We start from the raw sequence: 27253 nt of genomic DNA, 5'->3' as shown, positions 1-27253 counted from the left end.
AGTGTTAAAACAGCACACACTGTTACTTTGCATAGCAAAATGCCAGGTTGCTCTGGGGTACAGAAATAATTCCTATTTGAAAACAAATTATAAGAACATACCACATAATAAGTCTATCTGACGTTCTCTTCTTTGTATGTATTCTAAAAAATTGCTACTAATCAGCCTTGAAAAGAGACTTGAATCCCTTGATACTTCCATTCGTTTCTCAGATCCATGTATCTTAACTTATGATTCAAAGTGTAAGCAGACTCAATCACCTGAGAATGTCACTAAAACAGCAGTCTACCTGCTTTAAGACCATCTCATCAGATTTTGGCATTGCATGCTAGTGCCCCAATTATCAAGGACAAGAAGGTGAACTTGGTAGAATTGACTTCTTCCAAAAATCTCTTTTAATACTGCATGTTCTCACTCTTATCTGGAACATGCAGTATACTATAAACTCTTAATTATTTATGGGCAGTTTATCGTATTTTCAGATTAACTGAGCCATAAATGCAGAAAGACAGAATGATTTCCCCTCAAATCCAGTTTAGATTTATTAGACCACATGCAGGGGACTGCAAGAACACAGCTGTAGACCTCACACGCCAGCTTGGATCCAGGTGCAGTTTAGCCACTTCTACACAAGACCTCACCAGCAAGCCCACAAGGACTCAGCTGGCTGCCAACCAAGCCTACTGCAGTTGCACTGTACATTCCTATAAGGCTGCTGATACTAAAACACTAGACAAAGATACTCATGCTTTTCCATCCCAAATCAGGTCCAGGCTCATTTTCACCACTGCAGGGGAGGCAGTACCAGACTCACCCTGCATTTATACATAATCACCTGAAAGATGGCAATGCCCTAGTACATAGTACCTCTATTACTCATAAAAGGAAGTGAGAGACTTTTGCAAAATCAGTACATTAGACTTCCAAATATAAAAATCCTTGACTACATTTGGGGAAAATTCAAGAAAACAATGTACCTTCAGGAAAATGTCTACATTTAATGTTTAACTCTGTTCATTTTCTAAACCCCAACTTACTGATGCTTTTTGCATGAGACCACTGAATACAGTTGTACCACAGCATTAAAAAAGGTTGTATACAAGTTACTCACAGTGACTTGTTTTAATGTAACGTGTTTTCCACTTGTGTGCTCATTATCACTAGGTTCCCAAATAATAGCAATATCCCTTTGAGGAAAAGTGCATTACTGTACAAGTGGGAAAGTGAGTCTTGCAAGATGTGCTCTGCCTGTTGTGTCATGCCTGCACCTACTCCAAAGCCAACAAAAGAGGCCTTTAAATCACAATATATCAGTATATTATCACTTTAGATTATTTGTATAAGGAGTTTCCCAGATTATATAGCAAAATGAGACTCAAGAAGTCACGTCTCACAAAGCTTGCTCCAAAAAACTCCCCCAACAACCCAAAACAGCAACTACAAAACACTACAGATACTGCATTTAAGGTAAATTAATCCTACAAATACTAAATGTAGAATTAAATCAACTTCAACATCCATATCATCACACAAATAAACAAGTAATACAGTTTTACCACCCTTGAGACAAATCCAGGAAGAATGAATTCTGTAACTGGTAATAACAGTGCAAGAAACAGGTAAGGGAGTAAGTTCCTGATACCTCTGTCTCATGGAAGCTGAATGCAGGAGCAATAATAAACTAGGGGCACAAGAGTAGTAGAGCAGCTACATTTACTTTTTACTTGCAGATGTCAATAATGTCACTTGTCTTTCTCGGAAAGCTATTGGCAGGACAACAATCTTAGGACTCTTCTATAAGCTGAGCATAGCAGGAAAAAACTTGTAAATGAATCACTGATATGTTTCAAAACTGAAGACTTCACAAGTTCATCTTTGCCTATAATCAGGTACGAGATCACGTTCAGCACCGCTAGCTCGTGGAACATGCTGCCCTCTGGTGGCAATATTAAAATTAAATTTAATGCGTGAAAATAAAAAATTGGGCAATCATTATTTCCTGGATTCTTTCTTACAATTACATGAGGAATGCTTAAAGGTTAAATGTACCACAAATTCTGAAGCATGACCCAGCCAATACCTAGAATTTTCCTCCTCCTCTCCAACTTCCTATCTTATCTTTAAGCAGTAAGATATGATATAGTTAAATTACTCTTTAAGAATGCATTTGGAAACAGTAACAACATAGACAACAAATGGATTTATGCCTGAAGTATTCACCATCCCAGTGTGTAAGTGGCACTGGATGGCCACTTAATAAAGTGAGATTCCAAAGCTCTGAGCAGCTCTTTTATGCACCCACAGTAAGGAAATGCTTTTTACAGGTAAATTATCATTCAGGAAGAAGCCCAGCACACTAAAAGGGATGCAGAGGGGTTAGTACGCATAATAAGGTGCTATATAATGAACTCACACCCAAAAAGCAGTCCAACACATTTGTAACCTTATATTTGAAGTATAGGTGCAAAGAGACAAACCAGAAGTTGACAGCAATTTCTTTATGACTCCATTGAGGCACAAGCTTTCTGACAGACTTGAGCTCATACATATTACTAGAGCTCAAACTGACAGAATAAGTCCTGTAACTGTTGTTGAACAGTTACACAGGACACAATACTTGAGGGAAAACAAAAAAGACAGACCCCTCCCCCAGAACTAAGAATCCATTTCTCCAGGAATCTCTAGGTCAGGCAGGCAGTAGCATACATTTCATGCTCTTCTATAAAGACTGAAACACTCAGTTAACTGAGACCTTTTATTCTCATCATACCATGAGACAACACAAAGCCCCAAGAACCATGGCAGACCCAGTGCTCCTTACTGGGAAGTTGGGGCACAATCCAAGGATTTGCCATAAGCAGCTAAAAGCTGTGTATCCTCATTACAGCCAGGTGTCCTGCCCTTTCTTCCTTCCTCAGCTGAACTGACAGAAGCTTCAACCCCATTTTCTCATGGGAGAAACTGGCTAAAATGTCAGCTTTGCACAGCTGAAAGGTCACAGAACTTTGATTTCCAAGAACTTGAAGGAATACTGGTTTTGATACAAGTTAAGATAAACCTAACTTTTGGGTGGGTGGTTTTTGGGTTTTTTAAAGACTCATGACCTAGAAATCCTGCTCTTTTGCAAGTGCTAGTCAGATTACCTTGCTACGAAAATAATTAACATCCTACAATTTTTAAGTTTTATTAACTAAATTCCTGCTTACTATATTACCATGTCAAACAACTGTTTGTTTCTCAGGTGTTAGTTGTGTTCAAGGAGGGTTGGAAGGGAAATAAAACACACTCTAAAAATCAGTTCAACTTTAGATGCCTCTAGAAGTCTAATCTTTCCATGAGATTTTTCACCTTCACCCTTCAGAGAATATTACAAAAGGGCATCTCCTTTCAGTTATCTGTGCCACTGTTTAAGCTACAGGAGCTTTGAATATTTGTTATTCATTTAAGCAAAAGCATGAAAGAAGCTGCCTGAAGAGAAAATTAAGTTACAACTGAAACAGAACCACTGAATGACCATCAAGCTCCATGTAGCGGAAGTGCTCCATGGCACAGTTAAAACCATGAGTCTATTCAGATTTAATCCTAAATAATGAATTCATTATTGCATTCTATTTATGTACAGACAACTTGGAATAACACAAACAATGCTTTTAAGTTTGGCATAGGCACCCCTCCATAAGGGAAACAGCTTACTAAAACCAACTCCCACACCAGGAGTCAGTGATACACGGGCACAACTCAAGTGAGACCAGCTTCTGAACAGCGATGTTGTTTAGCACTGCTTTGACCAGCATCCAGAAAACTTTCTGGATTAGGATTGGTCACATCATTAATCATTATTAAAAGCAGCAGTCTGGAATGAAATAGTAATGCACTAAGTTACTGTAGCTTCCCAAATAGAGCTAGGTATCCTTACTTCTTGAGAATGAGTGCACATAAATAGATTCAAGCCATGGTATGCCAGGGACAAAGAGTTAAACATCATGTGCTGTAGGGGACTACTTGGTCACCCTGAGGTCATGCTGGTGATTCTACTCTGCCCTTGCCCAAGCAGTTAGCTCTCAGCAAACTCACAACTGCAGGTTGCAGGTAAGAGCAGAATTAATAGTCACAATCTACTGCTGAACTACCAATGAAAATAACTAATTTGATAAAATTGCTAATGTCTCTTGCAAATGAGACAAAAAAAATTCTTATGTATTATGTGTTGGTTTAATGAGAGGTCAGAAAGTAATGGATGCCATGATTAAAACAAGTGCAACCTGCTTGGGGTTCAGACTTACATGTGTAGAAGTGAAAAGCCTCCCAATGGACACCACAGTGATTTCTTAGAAAAGTAAATAAGCAACACTGAAGTCTGAAAACAGCATTTCAGAGCGCACATCACCCATCCACAGTAGAGCAAATATGTTAACCAAGATTCTAAAAGATAACAAGACTCTACCATGAGAAAGCTCACAGCCATTCATGACAAAGTGTACACTGCTCTAACTGCAATCACCTTAGCAATCACTGAGGAGAAAAAAAAGAGAAGCACAAAAAGTCAGTAATATTTTGATAGCTGGATACCTCAACAGCTTTAGACAGAGGCTAAAAGGAAATCAACAACAACCTCCTGTTCAAATAAATATGATACTGCAGAAGAGACTAGCATCAACTGTCCTTGCACTGCAGTCAGATTATAAGCCTGTGCCTAACCTCCCTGCAGTAACCGTTCTATCTTCTCAGTGACACAGAAGCTCTTTTTACACAATCCCATTCCACATGAAATATGATGATTTAACCCTGTGGTCACAGCGAATTCTTAGAAGTCTCCAAAGTAACTATGAAGGACCTACTGCCCACTCCCTACCATCTATTACCTATTATGCAAACAGGGTGGAAAGTTCTCCAACAGCCTTGCACAAAACAAACAGCCAGCAGGATGTTTTCCACTTCTTATCATCCATTTCTATTCAAGACATAGGTAAGAGACAAAATCCTGAAGAACACAATGAACAATTTTAAACTGTTTTAAGATCCAAGCACCAAAAAGGTCAGTGTACTGCTCCAGTTACGGATTTACTAAAGTATTCCACAATGGTGGAAATCAGGATTGAACAAGGGAAACAGCTTAAAAAAACATTACCAACAGAAGCTGATTTGTTCATATAAAAAAACTGGCTAGCGTTTTGCTTCCGTAGCTGTTAACTATTCTACATCATGCCACTTTTTTTGTGTTTACTGAGAGCATCATTTAAGGTATGCACTTGACCGCCACTGGAAAGGATTACATCCTAAAGCTTTTCCACCAGAATTACAAAGTTAGCACACACACACATCACTCACACAAGGAGAGGATTCTAGGTGAACTTTTTGATAAAGAACTTCATGCTCATTTGCCTCCTGATAATCAGAGATGCATTAGATACTGAACAATTCATTCACTAGGATGTATTTTTTGATGCAAAATGAGGTGATAATTTTAGAATCAGGTAGTAATGAATTCTGTGAAAGTCATCTGTAGCTTACTGTAACTTTTCAAAAAACTTAAATATTTTATAACTAAAAGGCTTTACCACTAAAAGAATACCTCATTGGTCACACACCATTTGAATTTAGGATAGTTTTGGAAATGAATAGGGATGTATTATGTAGTATAAGAAGCTATGTCATTATAAGGTCAGTGTGGGCTTGAAAGACATGTGAAGCCATCTTTCTGCTGTATATAGCACTAGCATCTCAGATGGAGCTCTTGGTCCACCACTGTACTTGTCTGGCTACAACACAGTTAATTTTCTTTACAGCAGCCTGCATAGTGCTGTGTTTTGGATTTATGACTAAAACAGTGTTGATAGCACACTGATGTTTTAGCTACTGCTGAGTGTCAAGGTTTTCTATTTCTTACACTGCCCTCTCCTAACAGCGATTAGGCTTAGGGTAGGCAAAATCATGGGGGCACATAAACCAGCCAGGACAGCTGACCAGAACTGGCCTGAGAGGTATTTCATATTATATGATATAATGCTCAAGAATAAAAACCAAAGGGTAGTCAAAGTCACTGGTTCTCAGAGAAATTAAATTCAATTTGAAATTCAATTTGTTTGTAGGAAGTTGTGAGTGACTGCCTTTCTGTCACTCTTTGTCCATCTCTTTGCTTAATATTTAAAACTATCTCAGGCCCTGAGTTTTATCTTGCCTTGGCTCTTCTGGTTCTTTCCCCTATCCAACTGGACAGAAACACTGAGTGAGCAACTTGGTGGGTATTGAGCTGCAGCTGAGCTCAGCCCAACATGACTACCCTTCAAGAAAGGAATGCAGCGAACCAAGATGAGTTCTTGCACCTCTCACATGCGTCCAGAAATGTGAACTATAAGCCAAACTTGAAAAGACCTACTTTCTTTAAAGTAGCAAGAACTGAAAAACTTATTCAGATACACAGCAGACTACAGTAACCAAGGCAATGATCCTTTCAGCAGCTCTGTAGAGGACAGAAAATAGAAGCTGCGTGCAAATTGAAGAAGATTCCTACTAGGTAGTATACAGGAAAGATGATAGTACAAATAGCAAAGCACTGCAAGAGATTGCTGTGAAGAGCTCGTGATATACCAAGAGCCTTTAGAACAGGCTACAGTGACATCTGCCAAGAATACCAATAGCTTGGCTTGCTTTGGACTAGCAAATCTATCCTAGCCTTACTTCTTAGATTTCATAGCAGACAGAAGTTAGCCATTTCTCTGATCAAATACTTCAAAAAACCCACAAGTACATTAATTAGGAAGTCTCAACAAAATAATTAGTGCTGTGTAATCAATTACAACATGGAAAAATATATACTATACATTATTCTCATAATATAAAGAGTAGATAATTCAAGTTAAGGAACCCAAAATCTAGAGGAAGAGTATCTATACAAACAAGCGTAATTTATATCAACTGTTTTAGTAAAAAGTCAGTGTTGAGCAAAGTTACCTCCTCTACATTGGAAGCAGTTTTGGCAGATGTCTCCATAAAGATAAGTCCATGTTCTCGTGCAAATGCTTCACCCTCCTCTTTCTTAACTTCTCGTCTAGATTCTAAATCACTAAAGATACAAGAAAAAATAAAAGTTAAATTACATGGTCTAACATGCCCATATAATGATTGTCATTCACAGACATGCTTATAAGCCTGAGAAGCCAAGAGCCCCCATCAGAACCAGGGTATCTAACTTGTCAAGCCCTTAAATAAAGTAGAATTATACTAAGCCCTGCACTTAGAGTACATGGAATAGCCACAGGCATCACACTTATTTGAGCTATACACCCTAGCTGACATAAATCTTATCAAAGACTTCATGAAATAACTTTCTACAGGATGATTGTGTATTTATCTAGGTATTCCTTGAAAACCAACTTTAGACATTGTACTTTCAGTATATATCACTCTCTTCTATTGTATTATCTAACAATTCAATACTATAAAGCTGAGCTGATAAAGGAACTTTATAAATGAGTTATTTATATTAAACATAACTTAAAATATAAAGGTATTTTTTTCTATTCAGTAGCAAAACTTCATACTATTTCTTCTCTGATAAAAAAACCCTTAAAAGCAGAATTAAATTCTTTTGAACTGCATTAGCTGTTCTCTCCCAGTAAGTTAGCACTTAGGTTGTGAAACTCCCTCCAACAGCAAAAGAAATTGAAGTGATGGTTAGACAAGTTCTCAGTTCCTGCTTTCCAAGCAATTTAATTCAAAATTATTACTCAAAATAGCAGAAAAAAATCTCCTCTTGGACTTGACAACTAGAGACAAATCGATTTCTCTAAGTCATACATACACAAGTATTTCACCCTTACTTTTTAAAGCTTCTTTACTAACAAGGAATTCACAGTTTGTCCTTCTTTGTAGGTATATTATATCTTGAGCAATAAAAATTATATACTTATTACTCATGCATAAGTGTAAGATATATATTTCAATGAATTTTCATCTAAATTGTACATGCATAAATATCTTTTTAGATAAAAATTTTTAACTAAACAGCATACAAATAGATACATTTAATGTGCAGGCAGTATACAAATAAAATGTATCATGCTATACTTCAGTGTTTGCCAACTTTGTAATTACACATATATTAAAAATATGTAATACTCACTGTGGCATCTATTTTGCAGCAAAGCAGGGTTTTGTAATTTTTAACTATATGCTAGCTTAGATGAGTTAGAGTCAATACAATTCAGCACATTATTTAAATATTTAAAAAATTTGAAGATAAGGATACAAGAAATATTGTCTCAAAACAATTTTGAAATTGATGTTCATTGCATTTAAGCACTCCCAGTATTAGCTGACATTATCTTTTTCAACCTGAGCAATGTCTTTATCTGTTACTACCATGCTACTCTCAAAAATACCTTATTTAAAACCTTGATTCACTGCAGAGTTATCTCCATGAGAGATTATAAACAAATAACTTTTCAGCTGAAATAATGCAGTTGTATCAAAAACTGCAATGACAGCCCAATCAAAACTCAAAACTGATACCTAAACATATTCTTAAAGATCTTTAACTGCTTCTACTAACCACAGTTGTCTTCCTCTCTCCATTCCAATAATTCGAAGCATTTGGTCTTACTAGATCAATATAGCTATGCTTTGGTCTGGAAAGAAGATTAAGTACAGTATTTGTAATGTTTTAACACTAGTATTTGTAATGTTTTCAACAAACAGCCATCATATTTCAAATTAAATTCTGAACACTCTTCAAATCCAGCAATAAGTCAGTAGTACAAACTTATGCCAAGTGCACTTTTGGGAGTCATAAGAGCAGTATTTATTCCTTCAAAACTACTATGCTAGCACACACATTCTTCCTTCCACCCACCTCTAGCAAGATGCCCTACCATAAGAACTCTTTCAGGATAATGCAGTAAAATTGAAGAAGTTTTCTTCCTGCCCTACTTGAAAATAATATCCTGTAAAAAGCTTAAAATTGTAACTCTTAATACTTTTAGTTCATGTGGCACCTTAATCTGTAACAATTTACAGTGCACATTTTCAGCATATTTATTGTTTGAATAAAACCTAGTTGTAACTGGGAGTTACTGGGTTAGCTGAAAGTAGCAAATGAGTCTGCATCCGCAGAATACAAGACATGAAAATTTAGTTTAACAGCTAAGAATAATCAGAAAGAGCTACAGATGTCAATTAAGTATGAAAACTTATCTCAAGTAAATAGTACACTTTACTGTTTTTCTCAGTGGCATATTTTTACTCACACAAGTAACAAAAACAGTTGGTCAGGGCCATCACGGGTTTACCAAAGCTTCATTTAATAAAACAGGATTACATTTTTTATAATAATTTGTCACGATTATGCTTGACACATTCCTCAATTAAAAAGAAAGTTGTTAGTCATTTACCAGATAATGTAAAAAGAAGTTGACAGACTTAACAATTACTTAATATGTACCACAGTTTTCAGGAGGAAGTAGAGGGTAGTGGAGCAATGGGGAAAAACAGAAGGGAGAAGAGGGGGAAGAAGAAGAAAATAAAAGTTCAACAGGCCCGAACAGCAAACCCAGACTCACTATCACAAAGCTGTTTCTCAGTAGTATTTAAGAAGTGATGTGTCTGCTCATGAAATTTTTAGGGGCATGCGTACACACCATTATTTCAACTGGCACCTTTACCTTCAAGAATTACTGAGGCATGGACACAAGTTCCAGTCAATTACACAAAGGCCCATAATTAATGGACTACTGAATTCTGAGCTGATGCTTTTGATATTTTGAAAAAATTCTGCATCCAGAAAAAAAAAAATCTAGATATGATGCTATAATTTACTGGATCAAGAACTAGAAGAATTACTGACAATATATTCACTGATGTGTTTTTAGTAAGACTTTCACTACCAAGTTTCAGCATCAACAGGGAATAATTTTATAATTTTAGACAGTGTAGCTGATGAGAAGACCAAGTAAATGAATTTACCAGGAAACAGTGAAAACGCATTCTCTGACCCTGATCCTAGCTAAAAGGTACAGAATATGGAAGAGGCTCATAAATCAGAAATGTCTCAATCATTGAGGTATGCACTTCTTAAATTTGTAGAGAGTTTTTGATGTGAATCCTGTACTATGGGTTTATGTTTTTGAAATGACATTTTCTCTGATGTGATACTTAACCAAAAACTAAAGCACTTTAGAACACCTCAAATTAGGAATCATAAGGGAGAGATCTAGGTGTTCCTAACTGGTAATTCCAGAAACAAAAAAGCATAATAGAAAATAACTCTTATAATCCATTGCTTCAAGCATTTGCAATCAATCCCTTGGAATCAAATTACTTCTAAAATAGATATTCAGAACATAACGTAGCTGATCCATGTACTGCACACTGTATTAGTCTAAGTGGAGTAAGAAAGGTTTTAGGCTCACCACAGAACTATAGAAGGGAATTTGAAGTTAACATATTCCCTACAAATTAGAAAACTCAAAAGCTGAAATACAGAGAAGTGAAATATTTCCCTCTTACAAAATAACAGCTAATACAATTTTACCTTTTGTTTCCAATAAGCATTATAACCATGTTGGAATTGGAATGCTGACGAGCATCTTCTAACCAAGTTGTCAAGTGGTTGAAAGTGTCCCTCCTAAGTATAGAAGAGAATGAACATTAAAAGCAGTATTTTAAGAAATCTTTCCCCTGTTAGTCCACTATTCTACTTGAATAACCAACTCATTTATTAGTGCACATGCTCTAGGGATAAAAGCTAGTAATCCCTTTGTGAGAGGGAGAATGGGCAAACAAAAATTTAGCAAACAAGCAGTGCTAATGAACTCTGCCTAAAAAGTAATTGAAAACATGTTTGCTACAAAGAGTAAAGAGGATTCTCAGAGCTGTAAGAATCTGTAATTTTATATACATATAAAAACTGAACAGAATTTTAAAAGTACCCATCAGCTTCACCCAAGCCAAACAACAGTACAAATAAACACATACTCATATAGCAATATTTGTTTTACTGAAAGCAGAAAATGGTTGATAATTTTTATGTGAGTTTAAAAGCTGAATAATAAATTTAGCTGTAAAATCTTTTAAAGTGAGGTACGTGAATGTGACACAGTTTTTACAGAAGGTGTAAACTAAATAATAAATCCCATGCTTGTAGAGTGGTTTTAAGATATCGTATTTTATTTATTAATCAAAGATTCATTTACTGATAATCCAAAGGAAAGAATATGTTGTTTCCTGATATTTAAATCTAAAAAGGAACAAAAGAAAAAATGTCTAGGAAATCTCTAGTACAAGCGGTTGCTCAGTGCAACAAGAGCCAAGACCCACAAAAAGGAGGCACACAGCTTAATAGGACTTTGGAGCCTGAACATTTTCATAAACCAGCCAGAGTACCCACAGTTTTACAGATAAACTGCATATAGATACTTTATTTAATATGGCAGGGAAACTTTAGTAAACTTCTACCTACTAAAAAAGTATCAGATTAAGACCTGTATTTTCCAAATCTCATAAACACAGCAATGGTACAAGTTTCCTGGTATTCTTTATGTAACCAAACTTCTATGTTTTACTATTTCATTCACTTGCAGAATAGAACTTAAGTAAAAGGAATCTGCTATAATTAAAGAAGATATCCCTCATGATAACAAAATGCTAGAAAGGAATTAATTAAATATTTTCAGGTATTTCTCCATAAAGGTAAGCCAGAGGTTGATGGTCAATAGTTTATAAAAATATTTTATTTCATTCTTTCTGAGATTTTATGCATACTTTCTCAACTACCATACAGAGAAAACTAAAAGTATATAGGTTACATATGCTATATCTTATTAGAGCACTTAAAGAAAGTTGATACAATGTTAAATTACCAGTATCTATACAAAAAGCCAAATTAGATGAGACACTTAGCACTGCTGCACACCATAGCACAATTCACAAAGACATATCATATCATTGTAATCCAGTTGGTATTCTCACCTTGTAATGTCATACACTAGCAAAGCCCCTGCAGCCCCTCTGTAGTACGATCTTGTGATGGAACGGAAGGACTCCTGCCCTGCCTGTAGAACACAAAGTTTCATTACTTCATATCTAATACTTATTTTTTGTTCCTCAAAACCATGAACTTAGAATCACAGGATCATAGAATTCTACTTTTGAGAGAAGGGGATAAGGAAGAGTATGGATGGGAAATCAGAAAGGGGACAACTGGGACAAAGTCACCAACAGCAGCAAGAGAAGGCACATAGGGAGAAGACACCAACTACAGCACAGCGCTGTTAAAAAAGAAAAAAAAATCGGAACAAGACCTCTAAACCTTTTTTGGCAATCCCTGACAACCCAATTTACTGAATGGCTTCACAATACATGAATCATTATTAGAGCACAGAATGGACTCCTAGCAACTAAGCTCTGAAGACAAATTTGAAAGGAAGCAAATAACCCAGAGCTTCACATTTGAATTCAATAACCCGCTCCCTGGGGCAGCTGTTGACACTAGAATAAATAAAGTCCATTGTAAATAAATGATGAATGACATCTTTACGCCCACCATCTGCTGGTGTAAAGGTTGTTGGAAGGCCAAGGATGCAGATTTTATCCGTTATATCATAAACTGCAGCCAGCTTTCAACAGTCTTCAGATGGAATTCTTTCAGTAATCATTTTATTAAGAAAAACCAGAAAATGGTTGGGAATTCAATTTTACACAATTCTGCTCCACAGTTAATCAATTTCCTCTGTACTTGACAAATAATGCTTGTCAAAGCAGCTACAGGATCCAAGAGTCATCTTCATATACACTGTGAAAAACTTCACAGTCTACATAAATTAGATAGTTCTCACAGAAAAGTATTCTGTAAAAATCTGAGCACCTAAAAGAACATGTTCAAAAGAATACAGTCCCGAAAAATAAATATTCATGGTTGCAGATCTTGAGCTCTTCATGCTCATGTTTTTCAGAAGAGCTATCTAGCACTTGACACTTGCTAGAAGAAATATTTACTTCTAATATTTAGCAATAACAGATGTTTTAGCATAATTCACAGATAACACAAAACATGCTTAAGAAATACTAATGCTGAAAAAAACTCTATGTGCAGTAAATCTGTAGAACTATAGGAAATTGCCCTGATTTAAAAACATTAAACTCAAGAATGAAATATTTATCAAATACAAGGAACCCTTCAGGCATGCCCACAGAATTAGTACATAGACAACTTTTTCTTCTCACAGTTACTGTACTTTTCTTAATACTACATCTTCTTAAATTCTAAGAGAACTTGATCTAGATACTGTCACTCAACAAGAACAGTGGCACAATAAGTTTAGATGTGTTTAGTCTTCAGAAAGCATCTGTCTCTTCCAGAATAAACAGTAACTTCTATTTAAGAAAACATTTTATCGTAGCCATTCCAGAGGAAGCAGTTATAAAATACACTATAACACACAGTTTCAGAATACACTCAGAATACACTCACATATGCTCTTGGCCAAGAGTCCAAGTACACCTTCATGTAAACTTTGGTAATTAAACACAGACAATGAGTAGAATACACCAAGAAATAGTAAAAAACAAATAACCAACAGTTTTTTAGTGTAATACCTGGTTTCCTACAAAGAAATTCAAGGAAGCTTTACCACCTCTTCTTGGTGTGGTGAGTAGCTCAAGTGTATGGCAGACAAATGAAACATTTCCCTGCTAAACCGACAACTTACTGTTACCAGGGTATTCCATACATTGTCTAAAATTACACATGACCTGGACTTCACCTGACACATTAAGATTGCCTGTTTAACCTTCATAAATTCCATCCTGACATGTGAAATTGTTCATCTCCCTGAGTAAATTAATCATGATCAAGCAACATTGTCAGATCTCACAAAAATGTATGAATAGTGAATTCGTTAAAGAATCACTTACAAAAGTTCAGTATATAAATACTGAAACTACTGTAATAATTTTAATTGTGTCTCACTTGAAAATGGTGAAAATTAAATACCACTGCTTCCTTAAGGAAAGGGTGGAAAATGGTACCTCCTTTGGTGAAGGGATCACATTTTCCATATAGCAATAATGAATTTATGCTTACATATATCAATGGACAACACAAACTCAATTCCCTTCCATTCCAAGCAAAAGAAAACTGAGTTTCTGGAAAGAAGCTCCACAGTACTAATTTTTATTTTATCTATAACATAAAAATGTATTATATCATAGAAACCCCTTATATATAAAATTTACTGGCTACTTTAACAGTACCATTCTGAATGAGACCTATGTCAATATAGAGTCAATAGAGAAGGTCAAACAGGGTTAGGCATGCAGCATACATTCCACAGTTTTTTTTTTTAAGAATCAGTGTTACTTTATATCTTCATCTGACAGTTTTCTCTGTCCACTTCCCTTTCTTTCCAAGGGGGACAAGCTATTTCAAAAGTCAAAAGAAGTCAAAACTGAAAGAAAGTCTAGGCTAATAGCCAAAACTGACTTAAAAAAACCACAAGTGTACTATAACTATACTTTATCAGTCTTACAAAGAAGGACCTACCCAAGTTTAGTTGCTTGTTACAAGGAGCAACAGATAGAAGCAGCAGTATAGAAGCTCAGTATAAATTAAAATCAGCTTCAATATCTAAGAAAGGCCCTTTATCTTAAGTATAATTTTGTTATTACCATTCCCTTCCTGTTTCCGCAAAATCCAGCACTTACTTGTTTTTATCTCTCTTTCATATTAAAAAGTTTTTTCTCACACAACAGTTGAGGTGGGAAAGGGACCTCTGGAGGTCCCCTTTTCCAACCTCCCTGGCTCAGGTAGGGCCATCTGAAGCAGATTGCTGACTTCCACATCCAGATGGTGGGGGAGGCAGGGGGCTGTGGTGTTCGGAAGAGCAGGGGCAATGGTCAGGAAACAAACAGAGCGTTTGCCAAAGCCAAATTACATCCAGTACAGGTGACACAAGCTTTTGCTCCATGACAATTCCATGATATACCCACTGTGAGAGTTACACTTCAGGGGAAATGGGAAGATGGAGGACGTTTCTGGTAACAGCCAGACCTTACAGCTACTTCACACACAGAAACTCCAGCTCAGACATGGCTGCCCACAGGAACCTAGAACATGCATCCTCTCTCTTCAGAGAAACATGAGTAGTGCACTAATCATGAAAAAATGTGAGCCTCTGATAAACAAGAAATGTTTTAAGTGGTAAGTAACATTCTCTTCTGGCTGTTTTCTACTCTGTAAGCTTTTACAATTCATACCATAATGGTTCAAAGAAACAAGCAAACTTTCTGATAGCAGAGACTTGTCTATATAGACAGTTCTGGAAGTCATAGGTCTTCAAGCAAGTACAAAAATCTTCATCCCTGCTTCAACAGCACAGACATATATCCCATGTGATTTTCAAAGTATACTTCAGTATAGAGACCAAAACACAACTTGAAAGCAACAATGTAAGCAGAACACGAAGCATTATCAACCACCTCAGGTTACTAAAATAAAATGAGATTTAGGATTAGTACCTATACTAGAGTTTTCAGTAACATTTAAGCTATGCAGCTGTTATCATGGACACAGTATCTCTGGCACATTTAAAAAAATACTCCAAGTGTTACTATTCCCACAGGAAATCTCGGTGTAATTTCCAAGTATGCGGTGTAGTTGCATCAGTTGCAAAATACACAGGCAAGCCTTTGTTTTCCAAGAGAGTTACTTTCAAGTGCCTTAACTGTATATTTTTGAATCTATAAAGTAAGGGGAAAAATGAAAAGAGCCATAATGCAGAACAAAGTAGTTAAAAAAACAGCACTCACAACAGTGTATCTCCCTAGAAAACAGTTCATTAATTTTGCTGGATTCTCCATTCTCAATGCTGAAGAACTCAAAGTTTCTTCAAGGACCAAGTTATCTGGGAATGTCCCAGCAGGCCTTCAGCATTTAAGCTGACCAACAGTTTTTTATTAGCAGGGAATGTTACACATCCACATGCAATATGAAACTACAACACACCTAGCTAGTGGCTCTAGATTCCCTCACTCTAAAAACAGACGTGCAGTATGTTCAAAACAGGTGACAGAACATTTCATTCATGTTGGGAATTATTATTTACATGTTTACACTTTCCTACACTACAAAGAAGACTAAAAAGACATCTAAGAAATAAGCAACTCGAAACTGTCACACCACCTGTGACAGCTGCCAGCTGGGAACTACTCCACAAAGTTGATCCCTGGAATAAAATGTTCCAGAAAGAAAGAGGAGCAATACATACCTTTAAATATAGTTTTAGAAGTTATAAATACACTAACAGCCTCTAAGTCACATGTCAACTTGTTTATACAAATGCATTAATCTTTCTTGCAGTCATGTCTCCAGTCCAGAAAATGAAACAATTTTAAGGTGATTTACTAGCATGTAGGACAAACAGATACAGAAGCAGTGTAAAATTAAAAAACAACCCCGCTGTTTCCAGCAAAGAGATTCCCAAACAAAAACAGAACTAAAAATGCTTATGAAGAAGAATCTATCATAATATATAAAAGTCTCAGAATTTATGTGACGGCTTTAGCCAAGTTACATGTTGCTTGAGAATAACCCGGTAAGTATGCAGTAAGAACTGAAATTTCAAGAGGACTAAAGATCTCCAACTGTACATATGTCTAAATACACGTAACTTGTACATCTGCTTTTTCTTCTGTTGGTTTTGAATAAATGCCACTTAGACAGCAAAAGCAATTCCCAACATCACAGAAACAAAGCTTTAGCCTTCCATTATCAGAAATACACTTATAACTTGAAAGAAACTGTATTTGAAACCTTTAGGTTTTAAGCAGCAACCCTCACTAAAATAGGAGTTTTACTGTGCAAAAGAGTGATTAAGGCCCATTTAAGGCCTTACCCTAAGCAAGAGCTTGCTCCTGTAGAAGTCTTGTAATTATTGTAGAAAGCATGGATAAATCAAAAAACAATTCAGAAAATAACATGCCAATACTATAGCATTTCAATAACCAAATATGTTTAAGCATGACAAAGGTTTATGAACACTAAGCTAGAAAGCATATCAAATTGCCTCAAATTGTCCTAAAGTGACATCATGGGTGTGAAGAGTAGCTTAAGCTACTGGCACTGAAGCTCAGATGATGGTCATATTAAACAAACAGCAACAGGAATAACTATTAAACAGACAGATCTCCCTGCCTCACCTTTCAATCTATGGTTCCAGAAATAAGTTAATCCTCCCACCTGGCAGCAAACACAGTCTGTGACTGATGATCAGATTAGGTTCAGAAACGAAAGTAGATTCTTTCAAAGTTCTTCCTGCAACTTCACACCAGCAGTGTAATAGAGGGCATGAGATGCAGCAATATGCATGTAGGTACCATGGTTAAAGAGTCAAATTAGTAAAAATGTAGTAAAAGAATACACCAACGGCCCACAAACATATGAATATGCTCTGACTACTAAAGCAAGCAGAAAACACCATGAAATCAACAGTTAGGAAAGAGCTCTTGGGGGAGAACCATATATCCTAGCAATTGTCAGAGACACGAGGAAGAATATTCATTTAATGAATGAAGAGAACTTTATTTGGTTCTAATAGGTCCAAATCAATTGCAAACACAAGAAAAATATCTTCATTTCCAAGAAGAATCAGTATATTCAGAGTATCTGAAAGGGAATTACGCCTTTAACAATTATGCCTCCAGTCTTCCACAAACATGCTTTTTTATAAAAGCTCAAAACCACTAGAAAACCCTATCAATTCAATTAGAAAGTACACTTGTCTGGAAATCATGAAATTACTTGAAATTAGTTTATAAAAACCAATTATTTCAGATATTTAGTCTGTCTAAGCAGGACTAAGGTGCTACATGAATTACGTTTTTAAATAATGAATTTCCATGAAATAAAGCTGAAATAGGTACTATTCAAGTACACAGGAGAAGTTCGTATTCATACAAATTTAGAGGACATCAGCATTACTTAGCGTCATCACAGATCTCTCCTACTGCAGTGTCTGACAGAAATATCCTCTTTCAATTACTGCTTATTTTTTCTCATCAACAATGACTTGTTAGTAACAGTCAATGCAATACAGAACATCCCCCTCAACAACAAAACCAAGGCCACTGACTCAGCCTGGTAACGAGCCCAGTTATCTCTCTACAACAATGAACTTTTTCTGAAGAGAAGCAATTTTAATATTTCTTAGTGTTATGCTGCTGCCATAAGACAACCAAACTTATCTACACAGCTGATTTAAACTCAAAAAGCTTAACAGCTTCCAGAACAGTAATTTTAATCCTTACTTGCTGCTGTAAAACCACTTCTAGTTATCTAAAAGTTACGTGCGCAGCTGACACTAGCTCAAATACCACACTTCCACATAAGAGTTACTTAACTTATCATAATAGGCAATTAACAACTAAGCAGCTTGGACAAAAGTATTTCTCAGTCCATCCAGTTACTGGAAGCCATTACTAAGACTGAAGATGCAAGAGAAGAAATAATCTAAAGACACACAAACAATTTGGTCCAACACCTCATCTTTACAGACCTAAAAAACACTGAAAAGGAATATTGAAACCCAAAAACTCACAGAGCTAAACACCTGGGCGTGCCACAGCACACACAGCAGCAAGCTTGCAGAGCCCAGCACTGGGGAGATCCAGAACAGCCTGCAGCTGGGAGAGAACAACAGGACACTATTCGCTTGTGCAGATATGAACAGCAGTAGAGCTGAGACTGCTACACAGAACATTAAGAATGCAAAGGCCACACTGAGTATCTTTCATGGAATGCAGATTTTTGTTTGTGGGGTTTTTGGGAGAGGAGGGGGTTGGGGCTAGGTGTGTCTTTCCACCAGAGTAGTTTTACTAGACTACCAGCTCACAGGATCAAATACTGGACTACAATTTCTAACAGGCATACATGCATTCTTTAAGCATATCTTCCAGTCTGGCTTCCTTCAAAAGGAATTCAGTTTGTATACTCCCACATGGAAAACAGACTGCAGTAAATAGAATTAACTTCTATAACATGCTCCTAATCCAAACTAGGATGATAATGAAAAAGTAAAATATTACTGATTTATCATACAAGAAGGACACACAAACGGATCTCACAGACATGCAACAGTGTTAGCTTCAGCTGTCCCTGTAGGGTGCAACATTACTCCTGCAGTGAGGTATGCTGCAGCTTCCTTGTATTCCCATTACTACAACAGGGCTTTCCTTGGGGCTGCAGTGATCTGCTGAAGACAACACAAAATGAGCACTGTTGCACAGAAATATCTGGCCAGAAAAACCTGAATTTTAGAGTTTCATTCTCTTAAGCAAGCAAGTTCATTGTTAAGCAATCCAAACAAATTTTATTGAGTTCTCTGCTTCTTATGCCTCTGCTCAGGATGCATCCTATTCAGTGATGGATTAAGAGCAGATGTATAAGGCTAGCACCAAATAAGAGAAGGGCTAGTGCCGTGACTCTATAAGCACCAACCAAAACCATAAATAGTTCATGTGTTTCCTTAGCAACAGGTGTAAAATGAACCTTCTCTCATCAAACAGAAGTTGTTACAGCTTAATAAATACACAGATAGCACAAGTAACACCTACCAGTTTTGGCTAACAGAAAACAAAAAAATGCTCAATGCAGATAGAACACAGTAACCTTACTCATTATGGACATTTGTAAGTGTATTTTACTCGTAAGAAAAATATCTCATAGAATTACCTCATCATGTTTCTTATTTTTGCTATTCCTTCAACACCTTTGTACCCAAGATCAGAAATTATACAGTGGAATTCAGATATGCTGACAAACCAAGACTGGATTAGAACAGAAATATCCTGTGTTTTAGAAATCACTCTGCATACAGTTAAACTTTTAACTAAGGCCAGTATACTGTCATTCCCTGCATACAATTTATAAATTATTAAATACAACATAAGCATACAGTGTATAAAACATAAGGACTCAGTGTATAAAATCTTCAATTAATATTTTTAATTTATGTACTATATACTTAAGAACCTAGCCAGAAAAAACTCCCTGTTCAAATAAAGTTTATAAATTATAGTCAAAAGCATTTGGGTTGCCATTTTGGCTGGACAATTTGCATGCATTCAAAACAACAACCAGACAGCAAAGAGCCATTGAGTCAGAGGCACCAGGAAAAGCATTATCTACTGAAACACAGTTGAAGTTCATTTGTTATCTAAGAAGATTAACAGAATCAGTTTCAAAGCCAGTAGTAAAATTAGTACTTTTGCCTACAGACAATCTGCCCCAATTTTAGAAAACAAGGACCAATATAGGTATATAGTCACATGGTCACACTACATACTAAAGGTTTGATTATAAAGTTATTTTTTTATGCAGAGATTTGCTTGTTTATTGAACTTAAAAATACTCAGCCACCTCGGTAATCTGCAATCCACAATTATAACAGTAAAAATGCCCAGAGCTGAAAAAGCCTAAAGTAAGCTGTTCATATTTTTCTATGCCTTTTTCTTAGAACTTCCAACAAGGCACAGGTGTTAGGCACCATTTCAAGGGAAGAACCTGTAAAATAAGATCTTATCTATGAAGTTCACTGAAATATTACATTTATTTACATTTTTATATACACATGCCCATATGTAGGCATGCATATATGAATCTATGTCCCTCCACTGATTTGCTGTGCCAAAAAAAAGCACATACATGAGGCTAGGGATCATGTACCTGTCAGTTTCTAAAGGTATCCTAAAATGCTTTTAGAAAACGAAACAGGCAACTCTGCCTTAGGGAATAGTCAAATACATTTAAAAGATATAGCTACTGGTATGAACATCTTAAACCTGCTTCATCACAAATATAGACAGTGATGCTGACTGCTTTACAGTAAAGTGACTGACAATACAAGAATAGCCAATATATGCTCTTAACATGAACCCCCTCAAGAGTCAAAGTCTGAATTTTGGAAGGTGTTTTGAAACTTAAAGCATTAACCAGTCCCTTCTTGACCAAAATATTTACTGTCCTGAACTTGTGTTTTTAAGTTCTCTATGAAAAGTGAGGCATGTGTTTTCTTCTACCTTGGAAATGCAAACATTTCCTCTGGAGAACTCTTGATTAAAGGTAGCAGACACATCACAATTTCACAGGAGGATTTTGTCTTTACCAGATCTTGCCTGAATGCACAAAGAAAGATTTAGAGAAATGGAAGTTCTTGGTAATACAGAAGACTTTCATCTAATACGTGATGCAGTATGAATTCCAGTCTTACAAATCTGACAAAGCTCGAGGAAGTTACAGTGCCCAACAATACATCACAACAAGAAAAGGATATATTAGCAAATTTTTAACTTCATAGAAACCAAAGAAAGCTGCAAGACCAAGTACATAGTCTATGAATGCTGATGATAGAGAGCTTAGCCAAAATAAAGGAAAAGTGAAAAATTAGTGGAGCAATACTTTTAACCAATTTTTATGATTACTTACCGTATCCCATATCTGAAGCTTTATCTGTTTTCCATCAATAGTGATCATTCGAGCCCCAAATTCTACACCTGAACAGATTTTACAAAACATTACATCATTAGCACATAACAGAAAGAAGAATGACAAGTACTACAAAAGCAAGAACCTAAGTTTAAGTTCAGTCAATAGTGTAGGAAAATAATCTCTTTCACAACCTGCTTTCAGCCAATTTTCCAGCAGCTTGAAAGAGCTTTCTAGAAGAAAGGCAACTGTTACTGTCCAAGTGTCTGGGAAGTATTTCCAACAAAGTTTTCCAAACCACTTAGTAGCTCCAGATTAGAGGGAGAAACACACCCCTTTCAAAGTAAACAGGAAATTGAAGAGTCACAGTTATTTTAACACTCTACCAATGACAGATTGCTGGGGCCAGTTTAGAAGAAAGTCCTTATCAATAAAATGATCTATTAAGGGAGCATACAAAGTCACCTTTGACAAGATAAACTTTATTACTGTATTAATTAAAATTCACCCATCTTTATGAAAAAAAATTTTCCAAAAATTTAGCTGGTTAAAGATGAAGTTTTATAATTGAGGGGGAAAAAAAGTAACTTCTTCGGTGAAAAATTCAGCCTTCTATACCATTTTTTAAAGCCCTTTTGAGATCATTAACAAAATTAAGTATGAATTGAGACCATTCGTGCAGCAGTTAAAATCCAACAAATGGCTAGAGATAGTGGACATATTTAAATACTATCAAGTTTCCATTAATCTATAACCATTATTTAAAAAAACCCCACCAAAACAGATCTCCTAGCTGAAATTTAGCTAAAATTGGCCATTGTCTAGACGCGCACCCAAGACTTTCAATTATGCAGCCCTGAGTTGAAATATTCCAAATGTCTCTTCAAGAGCTTGCTTAGAATATCTGAGGGTGCAGTGTTGCTTCCTGTGGAATGACTTTAGGGGAAAGGGGCAGAGATCCCCAACAGGATATTGGAGCCAAATAAAAGCAACTGGCCAAAGACCACTGTGCTCTTTAGCAACCAAATAATTTGCAGCAACTATATGCAAAGAAATTGAAAGAATGCAGGTGGAGAGACAGCAAGGAGGAAGCAGGTGAATGACACTGCTCTTCCTGAAGTTCACTCCAAAGCCAGGAGAAGGTCCTTGGACTACTACACATGTAAACACTGAAGGTTTCACCTGATCACCTGATCTCAAAATGTGACTCTAGAGCTGCTGATTTAAAATCAATGATCATCTTAAATGTTTAGTTTCTGCAAAAAACCCCATAAAAAATTAAAAATATATTTATCTTAGTCCATCAAAATACATACCAGGAAAAAATACTGAATTTGAAAAAACACAAACAGCTTGACAGCAAGCTTGTTCTCAAAGAAGGTTTAGAAGCTGATCATGTTTACAATAAGGGCATGTCCTACAGGCAGTGGGCAAAAGAGCTAGAATGTTTACAATGGTTTATTTAATTAACGCATTTTCAGGACTTTTAATACAACCATTAGGGCATTTATTAGTTAAATTCAACCCACCCCATTTCCCCCACAGGGGTATTCATATGACTTTGAACCCATGTTCTTTATTTATCTGTCTTTCCAAATCTGTTTGGGTAATTGGGAGAACCTGGCCAAAATACACACATGCCCTCACAGTTAAGGAGGCATTTCCAGCCTCTTCTGATGCCTTTAGGGACTACCTAAAAACAAAGGCCAGAAAAATCAAGGGGAATAAAAAGCAGTTATATTTTTGGAAGGGTCTTGAGGTACATTTTGGGCAGATGATGCCCCCCCGCCCCAGGGGCTACACCCAAAAATGGATGACCAGTCACAGGTTTTCATACTTTTCTAAGTTTGGTCCATTTGCATATTGGGGGTTAATCTTCCAATTACAGCTTCAGGTAATGAACTCATTAACCCCAAGTTTGTTCCCCTCCTCAAAACACTTCCGTTTACATTTTCAGGGCCTAAGACAGGAAGGTGTCTTTGATTTCCAGACTTAGAGAGGAATTGTTTTGTCTGACCAAAATTTGGAAACAACAGCTAACACTCCATATATATAGAGTTTAGAGTTACACACTAAAGAATTGCAGGATTACAAATACATGAAAAATATAAAAGCTAAAATCCTTCTTCCCTCCTTTTCAAGCAGCATCACAGGCTCTGTTACCACATTCCTCATTATGTTGCTTCTAGGTTCACCGCCCATCTTACTAGCTTCAATTTCTGCCCTGCTCCCAGATTTCAGCTAACTGTATGCCAAGCAAAGAACTGGCACTACAACCACCCTGCTGAGGTGAAGCTGCTCCCCAGTGCCTAATCAGTCTGAGGTGACAGGGCTGCCAAATGTATGAGTGATATATAAGGTGTCATATATTTGGCAGGCCTAAAGAAGAAAATATGATAGTAAGTCATACCTCCCTAAAGTACTCAGGCTCTTTATTCAGCCAGCCTATCTGCTGCCAAGACCTCACAAATGTCTAAAAACTCATGTTAGCCAAAGAATATGAACTATACAACAGGCACACACAAGGTGCGGAAGGACTGTCAAAAGAAAGAGAATTCATAATCAAACCACCTGATACATTCTGTTACATGAAGAAAATCTGTTTATATTTCAAGCAGCTATTTCAGTACTCCCAAACATAGGAAGCCTACCTATTCCAGGGCACAAACTAAAAATAGAGACTATGATACAGTTTGTGCAAGGCTCATGATTAAAGCTGATAGGTTCCTTGAAAGAACATGAACAAGTTGAAAGGTTCTGCAACCTTCTCTGAGTCTAGCATCTGTTATGCTTAACAGCAAACATGATCTGCAGAAGAAACCTGCCCTCAGAAGAATTTACTACTACATAATTCCTCTTATTTTGTGTGGAAAGATAAATAAAAGCTTGTACCATTTACTGTAGTTAGACCATGCGTCAACATGTATTCATTCCCCCGGTATCAAATTATACCTATCACAAATGGTCCACACCTAGTTGAAGAGTTGGGAAAGAAAATTCCTATCCCTTCCAAAAGCAAACACATTCACACTTCAGTCCTCTATTCAAAAGTTAGTCTTCCCAAATAATTTTTTTTATTCATCTTTAAGGGTAACTTTGCTACAATTTATCTGTAATTTGTCTTCAAGGTTTTCTTGCTAGGGTAGTATTACGTTCCCTAGTGAAAAAATACCACTTCCATCACCATCAGTGCATTTCAAGCTTGTACAACTGTACAAGCTCTTCTGAAGAAACAGTTGAGATACTGCAGCTATGAACTTTTTAAATTGTTTCAGATTGTACCCTCCCAATAAAAAATCCCAAACTGACTTTACGAGCTCAAAAATACTCATTAGCTAGAGATTCACTGCCACCTCAATACAGCAAAAATCCTGCATTTCTGCAGCAGAACAAACTCATAAATGCATGCTGAGGTACCCCAACCACTTAACTACTAATAGTGGGCAGCACAAAAAGGACCTACCAATAGTGAGATCGTGGACTGGTTGAAACCGCTTGTCTGTGAACTGTAACAATAAACATGATTTCCCAACACCTAAAGAAAGAAAAGAAATAAGTGTTAAACAGATTTTTAAAGACGTCTGTTAAGGACTAATAGAAATTAATTCAATGAAATATTACACATTGCTTAAAATTAATTACTGGAACTGAAGGTATTAGATTTCACATACTTTGAATTGTATGAAACTTTTAAATTACAGCTTTTAAAGTTCTAGAAGCATTATAGTCAAAGCAGTTATTTTCAAAAATTGAACAAAAATTAATTATTCTGCTTTAAAATTGAGTGGAAAACAAGTTTTCTAACAGACCTTCAAAGTACCATTTTACATCCTCTCGCCTCAATAACTACAGGCTTGCTACTCCTCACAACCCTTTATCTGCTTCTCCTTCAGCACTTTCAGCTTTTTCCCAAGCTAACTATTTCCTCAATAGCATCAGTCTCCCATCTATCTCTGTATTTATTCACTGAGGTAACCACAGCAGGTCTGTGGCTGCTTACAACCATTATATGCTGCTGCCCACTGGTCCCCCACAGGCCAAAAGGCACTCCAAGAAGAACTGGCAGCAACTGAGTTTACATTACAGTCAGACAGGTAACACAAACACCGACCCCCCTCAGACAACTCCTGTAAGAAATCATCACAACTATTTCCCATTACATGGACACTGGTCAGCAAATGGGCAATTTCTTCTGTATGTGAAAGGACAGAAAAGTAGAAGTTAATGCAGTCAGCAGGAGTACTCAAACTACCTATGTTTGTAAATATACTTCTTTTTACAGTTACTTTTTCCTTCTTTTACTTGAAGGGGTTATTCTTCCTGTTCTGTGCAAACTTCATCTTTTCAGCCCTTAAAATTTGACAGCAATATATTTGGTTTAAACTCTGAGCTATAATCACATAACATACTATATTGTAGCATCCAAGTTCCTGCTGTACTTTGGTTTATCTGTCCAGCAAGATAAAGCTATTCTAGCCATATACTAGAGGTCAGCAACAACTCATCATAAGAGACATATCTAGTAATAAAAGATAGGAAAGAAAGAGACAAGGAAAAGAGCCACACTACTGACAAAAGATACACATACCAGAGGTTTTCATATAGTGGCATTGGTCTTTCAAGTACCAAATTCAAAGTTTTTTAGTATGGTTTAATGAGGAAACAAAGCCTACAGAAATATAATCATCGCATATCTTATTTTGGACTTTAAGACCAGTAGCCAGTTTCAACTAAATCTAACAGAAATAGGAAACCTGCATTTAGTTTTGTCACAAAATGAGTTGTGGCCAACTGATGGCACTCAGATTAATATCCCAAACAAGGCAGCAATTCCAACAGCCTAAGCCAGTTGCTAGTGCTGCTTTCTCTGCTTTCTAACCTACAGTATGCTCCTGCCCATTTCTCCCCACAGCTTAGATGAGTTCTGAAGCAATTTCAGTCATCCACTGGGTTAGTATGCTAATCTGACAAGAGGAGTGACAAAGCAAACAGAAACGGCTTAATGCAGGGTCAGACAAGCCTAAGAGTTAGTTCAAATGAGGGAAAAGAAATGCAGCAGCCAGCAGATCAATAACAGAGTGGCATGGAACTGTAGTCCAAGGCAAAATTTGCAGCATCTGCCTTACTAGATTTATTTTCTTAAGCTTTCTGGCTTAGGATGGCAAGCTGTCAGAACACAAGCAGCTTTGAAGCAGGTATAAATTCTGTCCCTAAAAAATTAGTTAACATAGAGAAGTTGAGGAGGAGTGGGGGAAAGCACTGCAGGTAAAAAAGAAACAGAAAGGCAGAGTATGGGAGCTGTAGGGACAGAACACAAAACTGTTAAGAAATTTTAAAATATTAATAATTCTACTCAGAAAACAGCTCTTGTCACAGCTGGTGAGTGAGCCTACCAGGGGAGGGACTATGCTAGATTTGGTGTTTGCAAACAGAGATGGGCTGGTGGGAGATATGGTGGCTGGAGGTCATCTGGAGCTCAGTGACTGTGAAATATAGACTTTTCAATATTTGGTGAAACAAGGAAGGGCATCAATAAAACTTCCACACTGGACTTCCAGATGGCAGATTTTGGCCTATTCAAGAGACTTATTCAGGAAGTTCCTTGGGAAGCAGTCCTAAAAGAGAAAGGAGTCTGGGAAGGACAGGCATGCTTCAAAACAGAAATCTTGAAGGCACAGGAACACACTGTCCCTATGTGCTGAAAGAGGAGCCAACAAGGAAAATGACCTGTATTAGTAAGGAGCTCTTGAAGGAACTAAGAAAAAAAAAAGAGGATGCATC

At 36.7% G+C, this 27253-nt stretch overlaps 1 protein-coding gene across 1 annotated transcript in view; it reads right to left on the bottom strand.

Moving 5' to 3' along the window:
* Positions 1-27253, bottom strand: part of RAB2A (RAB2A, member RAS oncogene family) — a 42835-nt gene that overhangs the window by 5415 nt on the left and 10167 nt on the right. The window contains exons 2-6 of the mRNA XM_059861040.1: positions 24936-25007; positions 21473-21540; positions 11965-12047; positions 10529-10621; positions 6952-7063 (exon numbers count right to left, since the gene is read on the bottom strand). Coding sequence (XP_059717023.1) covers positions 6952-7063; positions 10529-10621; positions 11965-12047; positions 21473-21540; positions 24936-25007 — 428 coding nt within the window. The remainder of the gene's footprint in view (positions 1-6951; positions 7064-10528; positions 10622-11964; positions 12048-21472; positions 21541-24935; positions 25008-27253) is intronic.

This window comes from Haemorhous mexicanus, chromosome 1, assembly GCF_027477595.1.
Source record: "Haemorhous mexicanus isolate bHaeMex1 chromosome 1, bHaeMex1.pri, whole genome shotgun sequence".
Taxonomy (NCBI): Eukaryota; Metazoa; Chordata; class Aves; order Passeriformes; family Fringillidae; genus Haemorhous; species Haemorhous mexicanus.
Note: the sequence above shows the minus strand (reverse complement) of the source record. Positions and strands in the feature narration are given on the sequence as shown.